The sequence below is a fragment of the Pimephales promelas genome, chromosome 21, assembly GCF_988280905.1.
Source record: "Pimephales promelas chromosome 21, fPimPro1.hap1.1, whole genome shotgun sequence".
NCBI classification, from domain to species: Eukaryota; Metazoa; Chordata; class Actinopteri; order Cypriniformes; family Leuciscidae; genus Pimephales; species Pimephales promelas.
Genome location: NC_142789.1, coordinates 30,082,793 through 30,096,645, shown reverse-complemented (window position 1 = coordinate 30,096,645; position 13,853 = coordinate 30,082,793). Strand labels below are relative to the sequence as shown.

At 36.7% G+C, this 13,853-nt stretch overlaps 1 protein-coding gene and 1 long non-coding RNA gene across 3 annotated transcripts in view; one reads left to right on the top strand and one right to left on the bottom strand.

Moving 5' to 3' along the window:
* The first annotated feature begins 668 nt into the window (after positions 1-668).
* tmc8 (transmembrane channel-like 8) overlaps positions 669-13,853 on the top strand; it is a 15,724-nt gene continuing 2,539 nt past the window's right edge. For both annotated transcript variants that reach the window (XM_039673595.2, XM_039673594.2), the window contains exons 1-16: positions 669-778; positions 2,443-2,641; positions 3,271-3,419; positions 3,937-4,065; positions 5,308-5,354; positions 6,488-6,627; positions 8,458-8,605; positions 8,772-8,936; positions 9,012-9,044; positions 9,949-10,091; positions 10,371-10,446; positions 10,539-10,657; positions 11,185-11,371; positions 12,344-12,474; positions 13,145-13,294; positions 13,395-13,473. In XM_039673595.2, coding sequence (XP_039529529.2) covers positions 727-778; positions 2,443-2,641; positions 3,271-3,419; positions 3,937-4,065; positions 5,308-5,354; positions 6,488-6,627; positions 8,458-8,605; positions 8,772-8,936; positions 9,012-9,044; positions 9,949-10,091; positions 10,371-10,446; positions 10,539-10,657; positions 11,185-11,371; positions 12,344-12,474; positions 13,145-13,294; positions 13,395-13,473 — 1,947 coding nt within the window. In that variant the 5' untranslated portion in view covers positions 669-726. The remainder of the gene's footprint in view (positions 779-2,442; positions 2,642-3,270; positions 3,420-3,936; positions 4,066-5,307; positions 5,355-6,487; positions 6,628-8,457; positions 8,606-8,771; positions 8,937-9,011; positions 9,045-9,948; positions 10,092-10,370; positions 10,447-10,538; positions 10,658-11,184; positions 11,372-12,343; positions 12,475-13,144; positions 13,295-13,394; positions 13,474-13,853) is intronic.
* Positions 12,101-13,504, bottom strand: LOC148970498 (uncharacterized). The gene is made up of 2 exons (XR_016148394.1): positions 13,382-13,504; positions 12,101-12,570 (listed from the first exon to the last, which is right to left on the bottom strand). It is a non-coding gene; the product is annotated as an uncharacterized LOC148970498 (long non-coding RNA).

Below are 13,853 nucleotides of genomic sequence, written 5' to 3'. Positions count from 1 at the left end.
TAAGCACTCAAGGTATCATGCCAAGCAACCACCCAAAACACCATAGCTACCACCTACAGTAGTAACCATCCAGAACATCAAAACTACCAACTAGCAACGCCCTAGCAACAATTTAAGAACCTAGCAACTGCTTAGCAACCATTTGGAGTACCCTTGAACCCGCAGAGCAACCACTCAGAACACTTCAGCAACTGCCCAGCACCAACCTAGAAACAATCCACAACACCCTAGCTACATACTAGAAACCTAACAGAACACCTAGCAACTGCCTATCACCATAGAAACAATCCAGAAGACCCTAGCAACTGCATAACAACCATCAACTAACCATCCAGAACAATCTTGCAACCACCCAGAACCCCCTAGCAACTGCCCAGAAACCACCCAGAACACCCTAGCAACCACCCAGAATACTCTAGCAACCGCATAGCAACACCCCGGTGACCACTTAGCAACCATCCAAACAGCTCAGCTTTTAGTAAGCATAATATCAATGAAATGTTTGTTTGTAAGATGCACTGAAACTGATAATAAGAGTCTGAAACACATCTGACGTCTGTACTGACCCGGCCAGATCCTTCTGAGCCTCTGTGTCACCCAAGATTCCACGACACCCACTCGCTCATCACATGACTTCCTGCCGACTCTCACACTGAGAAGAGTCGAGGTCTTCCGTCTTCTGCTCGTGTGTGTGTGTGTGTGTGGAGGGCCTCGACACACTGACGGATGATGATGGACCGAGAAGACAAGATAGCAAACTTCCACAGACTCCTATCAGGTGTGTGTGTGTGTGTGTGTGTGTGTGTGACAGTGATCAAGGGACATCATATATCACATCATGGCTTTTTGTTTGAATCATTCTTCAGTTTCCTGATGATTTAGAGTTTCAACGGAGACTTGACTTCCTTCTTCTGTGGTTTGTTTGCAGAAATGCATCACACCTCTGTTCTATATTTATAGCCAGATGACAACAAAACAGCTTTTAAAACACAAAAAACTTTCATGAATTGTTAGAATACAGTATGTTTAGTGTTCTTCATGTGTCTGAATGCACGTATATGTGCACTGTGAACAATGAGTTTTTAAAGTTCACTGCAAAAACAACAACTAAAAACGATTCTTGATTTCCAGCACAAATATCTAAACGTTAAAAAATCAAGATACATTTACTTGACAAGCAAAACTACTTGAGATTTCAGGGCTTGTTTACTTAAAAGTTTATCAAAATTAAGTGAGTTTATGCTTAAAACAAGCAAATATATCTGACAATAATCATGCTTTCCCTTTGAATTAGGTTTTTTATTCCAATATTCTTGTATATTCAATTTAGAAATTGTTGGCAATTCTTGCATATTGCAATAAAAAACTTTGGATATTGCAATAAAAACGTTGCATATTCTTGCATATTGCAGTAAAAACAGCATATTCTTGCATGTTACAATAAAAAACGTTGCCAATTCTTGCAAATTGCAATGAAAAAACGTTGCATATTCTTGCATATTGCAGTAAAAACAGCATATTCTTGCATATTACAATAAAAAACGAAGCCAATTCTTGCAAATTGCAATGAAAAAAAACGTTGCATATTCTTGCATATTGCAGTAAAAACAGCGCATATTCCAATAAATTTTTTTTCCAAAAATTATTAAAAAAAACCGTTGCATATTCTTGCATATTGTTATGAAAAACGTTGCATATTTTTGCATATTGCAATAAAAACGTTGCATATTCTTGCATATTGCAATAAAAAACTTTGAATATTCTTGCACATTGCAGTAAAAACAGCGCATATTGCAATAAAAAAAAATCCCAAAAAATTAAAAAACGTTGCATATTATTGCATATTGTAATGAAAAACGTTGCATATTCTTGCATATTGCAGTAAAAACAGCATATTCTTGCATATTACTATAAAACTTTGCCAATTCTTGCATATTGCAATGAAAAAACGTTGCATATTCTTGCATATTGCAGTAAAACCAGCGCATATTCCAATAAAAAAAAAATTCCAAAAAAAACAAAAAAAAACGTTGCATATTCTTGCATATTGTTATGAAAAACGTTGCATATTTTTGCATATTGCAATAAAAAACGTTGAATATTCTTGCACATTGCAGTAAAAACAGCGCATATTGCAATAAACAAAAATTCCAAAAAAATTAAAAAACGTTGCATATTCTTGCATATTGCAATAAAAAAACGTTGCATATTCTTGCGTATTGTAATGAAAAACGTTGCCAATTCTCGCTTATGACAAAAACAAGACAAGACGAAAAATATTTAGCATTTATTTCATTGCAATTTAAAAAAAAAATTTTTGCACAGTTGTAAATAAAATGAAGATTATTGTAGTGTTTTACAAGAAGTCTTTAACGTTTCACGAGAGAAAAACAGTTTTTGTTTTTTTAACGATCCTCTGATGATATGAATGATGTCCGGCAGATGAGAGCTGCACCTCGGATGTGTCCAGCGACTCGTGTGAATACTATCAGACGGAGATATTCGGGCTGTTGCCGAGCTCACAGGCTCATCGCCGGCCGCACGCAGACGCCGGCACACAGGATCCCGGAAGAGTCTCCTGGAACCCCAGCGTCCCGCTCAGAGCTCTACCGGTCTGTCTGCAGGGCAAGAGAGACACCAGGTGAGTCAGGCTTACACAAGGCAGTCTCAAAAACACGCTTTGAAATCGCTGGTGTTTCTGACGTCACAAACCACCTTGTAACCAATCAGATCAAGTGAGTGAGTGAGTGAGTGGAGGCGGGGCTTATTTTCATATTCATATCACAACGCATACCAAATGAGGCAAGGGTGTCGAGTCACATTCAAGATATTTTAAGACATGAAGATTGGAAAAAACTGGTGATCAAAGATGAGATTTAACGAATACAATGATTGACTTCAGAGTGACTTTAACATAAAGCCTACTGTATGTCAAGTCAAGTCACATTTATTTACATAGCGCTTTTCACAATACAGATTGTATCAAAGCAGCTTCACAGTGATAACATGAAAGTAGTACTTCTTTAGCAAGTGAACTGAAGCGCACGCTTCTTCAATCTATTGAAATCACAAAATAAATTGTGTTTTATGTAATAGTTCAGTACTCCCAGTTAAAAGTTCGCAGCTTTATCATAATTACAGCATAAATACAGAAATATTGCAGTCTATATTGGGGAGCCTAGTATAAGTAGTGGATTGAGTGAATTATACACAAACACATCGCCATCTAGTGGTCAGTTTCACAGTTTCAGTTTTGTTTGTGCCAATCAGAGATAGGCAGCATCTGCAGAGACGCAGCATTGGCTACTGGGACTCGTGGAGGCGGAGCCAGCAAACCACAAGGCGGCGCTTAAAGGAGCATGTGGGCAGGGCCCTGTCAGAACTGTTGCCATGGAGACACGCGATTCATAAGATCGAAGGTGAGTGTCCAGTATGTAGTGGCGGGCAGATCGAGGCTTCGTGAAACAGAAGCAAATGTGCCGTATTGTGTCGCGGCTTCGAAATAATCCACGGTGACCCCTAGTGGTCAGAACAGGGTAAATGCAACCAAAAACATGCACAAAAACACCTTTTACAAATATAATGCAATATTTTTATTAACAGTAAACTCTTTCAAGTAAGATAATCAAGTGTCTATATGTTCTTTTATCAATTGTCAGGGTTTGCTTTGTTTGTTCTCAGCTAAACAAGCCAATAGACTATTACAACTACACTAATGTTAAATTGGTATTATTACAGTATAATTAAATAACAAAATCGTTATGACGTAATGAAGCCTTGTTTACTGCAGTCAGTTTGATTCAGAGCAAAATATTGTTAAAAGTTTCGAAGCTTCATGTTTTGGAATCAATATGACTCTACGAGTGTGTTGATGTTGTGCCCGTTGAGTATATGATGTACAGTATGTTAGACCGGTTAGCTGAATCTGATCCACAGGTCAGTTTGGTGTCGGGGTGAAGGCGTACTTTGTGTTTCTGCGCTACTTGCTGTGCTTGAACCTGCTTTACTGCGTGATCATCGCTGGATGTGTGCTGACACCAACGCTGGTGTTCAGGAAGGACTCAGGTACCAACACTAAGACCGGCCGTTCACTCCGAGGACAAGCGCAACTACTCGAGACTTTTAATACTTGTTAACCGAAAAGTTTATCAAAATTAAGTGATTTAATGCTTAAAACAAGGAAAGTTTTCTGCCAATAATCTTGTGTTCCCTTTGAATTAGTTTTTTAATTTGCAATATTCTCGCATATTGAATAAAAAAAGTTGCCAATATTGCAAAAAACCCGTTGCATATTCTTGCATATTGAATAAAAAAAGTTGCCAATTTATGCATAATGCAAAAATAGTTTTTTTTTCATATTCTTGCATATTGCAATAAAAAAAATAAAAAAAGTTTCCAAAAAAATGTAAAAACGTTGCATATTGTTATGAAAAACGTTGCATATTCTTGCATATTGTAATGAAAAACGTTGCACATTCTTGCATATTGCAGTAAAAACAGCATATTCTTGCATATTACAATAAAAAACTTTGCCAATTCTTTCATATTGTAATAAAAAACGTTGCATATTCTTGTATATTGCAATAAAAGAGTTCACATCACAACTATAACTATACATTCAAAACGATACTGTTGGAATCACATTCAGAATGATTCGTTTTTTCAGCTGATGAACGATAAAACTGGAATCCATCCAGCTTTAAAAGCTCAAGTATTTAAAGCGGCGGACAACAAAACTGCAATGCACTTTTAAGGCTCGTTCACACCAATAAAGATAACTATATCAGTGTCCACATCAGCGCACAATATCTTTCTGTTTATTAGAAACGCTGTTTGAAATGGAACACAAAAACACAATAGCCAATCAGCAGTGAGGGGCGTGTCCACGCATTAGGGAGGAGGAGCCTGTGTTGCATAGTGTGTTCATGGATTTGTGGGCGGGGCTTTACCGTCAGGGGTGTGGTCCTGTTGGGTAGGGGCGTGTTTGTTTTGGTGATTTCAAATAACAGTTTCTCACAAATTGCTGCTCCAGCTCTTTAAATCAGGATGGATTCTGATTGGCTGTCAGTGTTTTATCGTTCATCGGCTGGAAAAAGTCGTTCTGAAAGTGATTCTAATGATATTTTTGATTGTTTGTGTATAATTTGCTATTCTTTTTAAATTTTTTTTTGAAATTTGTCCTTGGTGTGAATGCTAATGTAGTTATAATTATACAAATATTTACAGTTGTGATTTTTGGTGTGAACAGGCCTTTGGACGTGATGCACTAAAACTGACCTAATTTGTCATATTGAATCATTTTTTTAGGCCATTCAAACCAAATCTTTGGATATAAAGACATTTTTGTCGGATCAGTAAGTCATTTTATGGTTATCACTCTTTAATTTCCACACTGATCATCATTTTCAGATTTTATTTAATTAACTCATTTACCATAAATTAAAATTCATGAAAAGTCATGTGGTTTGTCTTTATATTGAGTTATGTTTCCTTTCTGTTAATTTAGTAAACAGTTTTTATTCTATTTCCTGACATTTCACAACTGCCTAATGTTTTTGTTAGCATATGCACAGATATAAATGAAGGTATGGCGATTTCAGTTAACCCTCTGGGGTTGTTCGTTTCAGAGTCACACAAGGGGTGTTCGGGTCCAAATGGACCCAAAGAGCGGGATTCACATTTTTAAAAAAAAAATCATGATTTTTTTTTTTACTCGTTTTTTATATTATTTTTTCTTTTCTTTTTTGGTGTTTTGAGAAAATTTCATTTTCATTCAATTTCCCCCATTGAACATAATAGAAAAAATATTTAAACATTTTTTTTTTTTAAAAGCTGTATTTCATTTTAGAGTCAAGCCTAGGCCTCATAAAAGCAATTTTTGAAATGAGATGGATGCCATCTGGTGGAAAACACATTAAAAATGCAAAACATGTATAATCTGAATTTTTTGGTGTGTGTCTGGATGTGTCTGTTTTGCACTCTTGATGTTTTATAGATTCACCCCTTCACTGTTGTGTGCTTTTTTTCAAGATCGTGGCTGATTTGTAGATTGTCCGCACAAAAAAACTCAGTATTTTCACATTTTTGCCAATTTCCCATTCGTTTTCCATGCGGGTCCATTTGGACCCGAACACCCCAAGTGTGACTATTTTTTTTACAACCACTTAGACTACTCACATCCTGTCCCCAATTTGTTGGGGTGTTCAAATACCAAATACCAACAAAGTCACCAAATTTCGGACCTTTCCGAGGAAGCTGTGATTTAAAAAAAAAATTTGTTTAAATTGTTCGGGTCCATTTGGGCCGAACAACCCCAGAGGGTTAACCAGGATATTGTTTTGATGGTTTACGGGAGTCAGATTTATGTTTATTTGCATGTAAAGAAGGTCACTGTCTTGTTTTTTCATCAGTCTTCAACACTTTGCATGCTCTCTCTCTCTCTCTCTCTCTCTCTCTCTCTCGTGGTCCGTTTCTCTGTGTTTTCCAGGGTGTTCTTGAAAACTCTCCAGTGTTTCACAGTTTCTACACTCGCGGGTCTCTTGATTTGGCCTGTTTAAACACTCCACTCCTCTTTCTACTTGGCATGATCTCTGTCCTCTTCCTCAGCATCATCATGGTGGTCCGCAGGTCAGATCATTCACCCTGAGCTATTAGACCAATGTTCCTGCTTCAGTGCAGCTTACAGATTGAAATTTCAGCAGTTTCAGCAATTTCAGCAAACATGCATTTGCTGCTCTCGACAGCTAAGTGGCGCTATAACCACAGACTGAATCAACAGCATCTCGTCTAATTGTCTCTCAGTTTGTAAATGATGTGCATAGACCTGAACAGCTATTGAACGGGGAACATTCATATCGGCAACACACATGTACATGTGTTTCTCACTTTAATTGTTGTAAATGGATTCATTAATATTAGGGCTGTGCAAAAATTAATTGCGATTATACCATGGTCTGGGTGAATACTCGATTCTGATTGGCTGCAGGGTGTCCGTTAAAAAGTGATAGAGGACACCTAGTAAAGTAGTTCTGGTGAAACTGCCTGTTTACCATTCGAAATGAATAAATAAATGCGCTGCCTACAACGGCTGTGAGTATTAACCATAGCAACAGGCAGTCACATGCTCTATCATCTAACGTTAGATATTATAGCCTAATACAACAATGAGCGACTTCGTGCTATTTCTTTTAACATTTATGGAGAATATGGCAACTTTGACGACTGGTATGCTGCTGAAGAAAGAAAAAATCTAAATAAAACGGAGGAAATTACACCGCTGCTGCTCTGCTCCATTGAACTCTATTGGTAACGACGTAACTTGCGACCATAGTTGGATAACGATGCTTTCGGGAAACGCACCCCTGAATGAGACCCTGCGGGAGTTTTACGCAGCTGTCCAGACAACCAAGGCAGGAGAAGGCTTAACGTTACAGCGTTTCAAGCCTAAGGAGCCTGAGGCAAATGACCCTCTCTTTGATCTGATTAATTTATTGCCCTCTATAACGTTAAGCGCAAATCGCTGGAGCTCAGAGCTAATTGTTTTTTTTTTATTGTTGTTTGATTAATTGTTTTAGGTGTAATAAAAAAAAAACTATGCCTACCTTTGTGTTTCATGAAAAAAAAAAATGCATTTGTGAACCTGAAGGGATACGAGCTAAGCGGACTATAAATATCTCCGGTTGCTAGATAAACAGTCAGTCAAGTTATTATTTGTAAAAACTAGATTTAGCCTAATTAAAATATAAACTAATGTTTTAAAAATGTTTTATTTGGCAAGTGACCATGGTATAAGCGGGTTAATGCCCTCCGAGGTGTCCATTGTCAGGTTTTAATGGACTTCGGCGGAGGCAACCGTCCTCCGCTGCGCGTCGGCCGGTTTACGCCTCGCCGTCGTCCATTAAAACCTGACAATGGACACCTCGTCGGGCATTAACCCTTACTTAATCGCGTCCAAAATAAAAGTCTGTGTTTATATAATATATTTGTGTGTGCTGTATATAATTATTTTGTATATATAAATACACACACATGCATGTATATGTTTAAGAAAATGTGTTATTCATATATAAAATATTTATATAATATAGATTATGTATTTTTATATATATACAGAATTTAAGCGTAAATAATTCTTAAATAAATACATGCATGCATAGGTAATTATATATGCAAAATAATTATATACAGCACACACAAATATATTATGTAAATACAGACTTTTATTTTGGATGCGATTAATCGAAATTAATTTTTGCACAGCCCTAATTAACATGTGAGTGAATGAATGATGTGTTTTTTTTATTGAATACAAAAGTTTGAATTTTGAATTGAATTTTGAGACTGAATGCAAGTTTGATGAACAAATGCAAAAGCGATCAAATCTAAGTTTCCTCCGACCTCATCATTGTGTCCATCTCCGCGTCCCTTAGGGTCACTGATGTCTCTTCTCTCTTTCAGGACGGTTGTGGGATACAAACACTCGTGGCTCACTGGAAACCGCTTCAGTTCAAACCTGAGCTACAAGGTTTTCTGTGGGTGGGATTTCAGTATTCAGGACTCGCAAGCATCAACCCTGAAACAAAACTTCATCAGAAACGAACTGAAGGTGAAAGGTCAACACGAGCTGTCATGTCAGATATGTGATGTGCATTTCTGAAACGCATAAACGTGTATTCTCTGTAAAGCTGCTTTGAAATAAATGGTTTTGTGAAAAGCGCCAAACAAATAAATGTGAATTGAATTGTGTGCATGACCTCTGACCTCTTCTCCAGATGGATCTAGAAGAGCAGAAGTTTCACGAGAGGGTCCAGCGCCGATCGCTCGCTCTCTGGGTTCGACTCATCCTCCTGCGGGTCTTTCTGAACATCATTGTGCTGGTTCTTCTGGGAAGCGCATTCGCTCTGATCGTTTACAGCATCGTTCTGTCACAAGAGAAGGTACTGAACATGTGTAAAGATAAAGCGAATAGTCTTGAATGTTGATTATTTTCCTCATATTTTCTGTCGTTGCAGCTCCGCCCTTCCCAGTCTGGCAGTGATGCTACGGTGAGTTCCTCGATGAAGCCCCTCCTCCTGAAAAGCACACTGTGCTCTGATTGGCCGGCTGGAGCAGCGTGTTGTGATTGGTCGAGCGCTTAAAGTGTGTTTAGTAAATGTCCCGCGGCCCGCCCCGTTTTTTTAAACCACCAGTTTAACACACTACTAACTAACTCAACCAGGCCCCGCCCCTTTATTCTGCGCATTAATTATTATAATGAGGAATATTGCGACGTGTTCCCGGGAGAAACTCGAGACTACAATGGAGGCGTTTCAGGAGTTCAACATCACACACTGAACAACACAAAATAAGTTTGATATAAAAAAAAGTATATATTATTTTATTTTTTTTATTATTAAAAGTAAAGAGCATTACAATCAAAGTAGCAAAAATAAATAATAAATAATAAAAAGTATCGAAAAATAATCAATAGTACAGTTAAAGTAATAAAAAAAAACACAATTAATCACATAAACACATTAAAAGTAGAACAAATAACCACAGTTTTAACAGCTTTTTTGTTTTGCATAGAAGAGATAGTAGAAATATACTGTTCCATTTCAGCCTTTAGCACAGAAAAAAGAGTGTTTTTATTACTGAATTTACACTTATGGATATGGAATTTGGCAACAAATAAGATTAGGTTTACTAGAAAGAGTGCACTACTGTCCTTCCCACAGTCATTAAAACAACCAAAAATGACATTTTTGTAGTACAGGGAGAAATCAGGAAGAATATTTTCAATTATAAATGAATTAAAGTCTTTCCAGAACTTATATGTGAAGTCACAAGACCAAAATAAATGTGAGATAGTTTCAGGATGTAAGCCACAAAAAGAGCATTTTATATTAATGTCATTCTTGTGAGTTTAGTAAAGCGTTTCCTAATGATTGTCTCTCTCGTCACTGTAAGGTTCTGAACTGGTCTCTGATGTTGGAGTATCTTCCTCCAATCACAATGGCGACCATAAACTACATACTGCCGCACATCTTCAGTAAAGTCTCAGAGTTTGAAGATTATTCACTCACCATCCAGCTCAACCTCACCCTGATCAGGTCAGAAAGGTCATGCCCTTTGACCTCTAGTGTGTGTTACATGTTCCTGTGGTATTAAATACAGCACTATCTCAACTACTTGATTTATTTAATTGCAATTTGCAAAATGTAAATTACCGCAATCATAAAGTATATTCACATGCAGTTTGATTGTTTATATCATTGCCAAATGTAATCTATACTATCGTCCAGCTCTAATCTTCTAAATGCAACTATAAGGCATTATAAACATTAACCGATATTCTGTTAATCTGCTTTGAAACGATGTGAATATTACAGGAGTATTTTCCTGAAGTTGGCGTCTTTGGGCATCTATCTGTTCTTCCTCCTCATACACTCTCCAAACAAGCAAGAGGTTTGTTCATAGTTGTTTCTCTTAGACAACAATGAGATTTCATGAGACAAATGGGGGCTTTTGAACTCTTTTGACCTTTGAACTGTGCTCAGCCTCAGATATGCGAGGAGCCCTGCAGAGAGAACGCGTTCGGGAAGGAGATGTACAAACTCGTCGTCTTCAACTTCCTGGAGTGTTTCTTCAATGCGTTTTTTGTGGCTTACCCAAGAACGTGAGTTACTTCAACTTTATTGAACATGGTTTAGCTACAATATTTACCCCTCAGGTTATTATTATTAGTTAGCATTTCAATAATTTAACAACACATTCGCTTATTCACGGATGTCGTTAATGCTCGTAAAACACAAATTTTAATCTTTTTGTAATTGCTTTATTTTGATTTTCAAATCCAAAAGTATTACGAGCGAACGCAAAGGTTTTATGAGCGAACACAAAGTTTCTCGTTACGCAAAAGTTTTAAGAACGCAAAAGTTTTACAAGCGAACACCAAATGTCTCAAAATGGGAATTTTTTTATCTGCGAACAAAATATGTTCTCGTAACGCAGACATTTTAAGAGCGAATGTAAAGTTTCTCAGTGTAACGCAAAAGTTTTACAACGTTTCTCATAGGCCACATATTTTATGAGCGAACGTAAACGTTTTGCAAGCGAATGCAATGTTTTGTTCTGATATTTGGATTCACGTTACAGAACTATATATATATATACAGTGTATAATAAACTTTATTTAACGTATAGCTTCTTGGTGGAGAGGTTTCCATCCTCGTCGCTAGCGCGGTTACTAGGCAAGAAGCAGTTTGAGATTCCCTTCAACGTGCTGGACCTGGTGAACAGCCAGACGGTCACATGGGTGGGAGTGTTTTACTGCCCCCTGCTGCCGGCCATCAGCGCCGTCAGGCTGATGGTCCTCTTCTACCTCAAGAAGGTCTGATTCATACTCTTCATCTCTCAAATTCTATTTTATTTCAAGCAACACAAATGTTTTTTTATGCTTTTAGTTAACTATAATATAAGGAAGCCCTGACCCGCAACGTAAAAAAAACAAGAAATCTAAAATTACGAGAATAAAGTTGCAATATTTCGAGAATATAGTTGCAATATTTTGCGAATAAATTAGAAAAAATTCGATATTAAAGTCGAAATGTTTCAACTTTAATTTCAAAATATTTCTGATTTATTCTCGAAATATTGCAACTATATCCTCGAAAAAGAAATCCATAAAAAATATAAAATTACGAGAATAAAGTTGCAATATTTCGAGAATATAGTTGCAATATTTTGCGAATAAATTAGAAATATTTCGATATTAAAGTCGAAATATTTCAACTTTAATTTCAAAATATTTCTGATTTATTCTCGAAATATTGCAACTATATTCTCGAAAAAGAAATCCATAAAAAATATAAAATTCCGAGAATAAAGTTGCAATATTTCGAGAATATAGTTGCAATATTTTGTGAATAAATTAGAAATATTTCGACATTAAAGTCGAAATATTTCAACTTTAATTTCAAAATATTTCTAATTTATTCTCGAAAAAGAAATCCATAAAAAATATAAAATTACGAGAATAAAGTCGCAATATTTCTAAAAATAAAGTCAAAATTACAAGAAAAGAAGTTCCATAGAAGTTCTTTTTTTTTTAAGTAAGGAATGCGCTTGTGAAGTCCAACTTCTTTAGACATGGATCTAAACATAATAATAGTTCTCGTAATTTTGACTTTCTTCTCAAAATATTAAGACTTTATTCTCGAAATGCTACAACTTTTTTTCTCGTAATTTTAGATATATAATTTTTTTTTCGGATTTCTGTCAGGGCTTCCGTAATAACAACCCTGCTTTCAGATTTAGATTTAGAAACAGCTAAATAATAATAAATATCTCATCCGTCTGTCAGTTCACAGTGCAGCGCTGTTGTGTTCCGGCTCAGAGAATGTTCCGGACCGCCAGTTCTTCTGTTCTCTTCCACTTCATGCTGTTGTTGGGTCTCTTAATGTCTGTGGTCACATTAGTGGTCAACATCAACAGGTACTAGTCAATGCGGACATATTTCTAATATAATACAGTTTAAGGGAAGACTCTATACATGCACTGGTCTGTTTTGCTTCCATAATGTTCTTCATTCTAGTGGAAAGAAAACATCCAAAAGTGTTTATTTTAGTGCACTTGATCTTGTCGATCTATAAAGACTTTGAGTTTGAATCTGAAATCGCCACTTCAGCAGATTCACACACTCCAAACTTTACAGTTTTATTCATATCTAATGTAATCTGGAGATTTGTTCATATATCATTCGGCTGATTTATAGGACATTTTATTCCTAAAAACGTGAATTTTTTTTATTTTTCTGTCTGTTGCCAGTATTTTCTGATTTATGGAAACAAACATCAAAATCCCATTTGGAAAAACCTTTAATATATCATCAAAATCAAACAAGAATAATGAATATGGCTTGATCTAATGTTTAGATTTACATGCTGGAAATGTATGCAAATTAGTGCATATTTATTTAGATGATGCCTCATCATATTTAAACATAACATTTCAGAAAACTTGGTTTGCAATTGTTAATGTAAGTAATCAAGTATGGTGAATTAGTTAATGTTAGTGTCACCCTTGATAAAAACACCTATTCACCAAAAACGTATTCACTCATAATCTGTGAGTGTTATATTAGTGTGGTATGTTCTCTTCTGAGGTTTCCTCCGGGATGCTGCGGCCCGTTTAAAGACACAACTGTGGTTAATGTGACGAGTGTGTGTAAAAAGACGCTGCCCGATGAGGTCCAGACCACCATCAACTACATCTCATCAGAGGGCTTCGCATTCGCTCTCATACTGGCTGAGGTGTAAGTGTGTGTGAGTGTGTGTGTGTTGCTGGATCTGGAGCAGCTGTGATGGAATATTCTCATAGCTAATGAATGTTTAGTCACTACCGTGTTCCTCCAGTGTGATCCTGACGTCGTATGTGTCCCGCCGCCGAGCGAACCATAAAGCCATCGAGAGACTGAAGGACATGCTGGTGATGGTGAGTGTAGAACAACGGAGACGATTTAAAAGAAAAACACAAACACACTGTTCAGCGTTGGCCAACAATCCCACTAATAAAAATATGCTCTAAGAATGACAGGTTAAAGGGATAGTTCACGTTGAAATTAATGTTTGATATGTTTTATCTTACCTCAAGGGCATCCAAGATGTAGGTGTCTTTGTTTCCACAGTATTTTCAATTTTGACATTTTTCGGTCAAACCGTTGTTGTCTATCAGTCATATAATGGAGTTTTAGGAGGTCCACCTCAAAGAGCAGCACAGAGAAGTCCAAATTAAACATGATTTAATGACTCGTAAATGTACACATTGATGGCCTAGGCCCTAAGACACCAAACGAGCGGTTTGTGTGAGAAAAC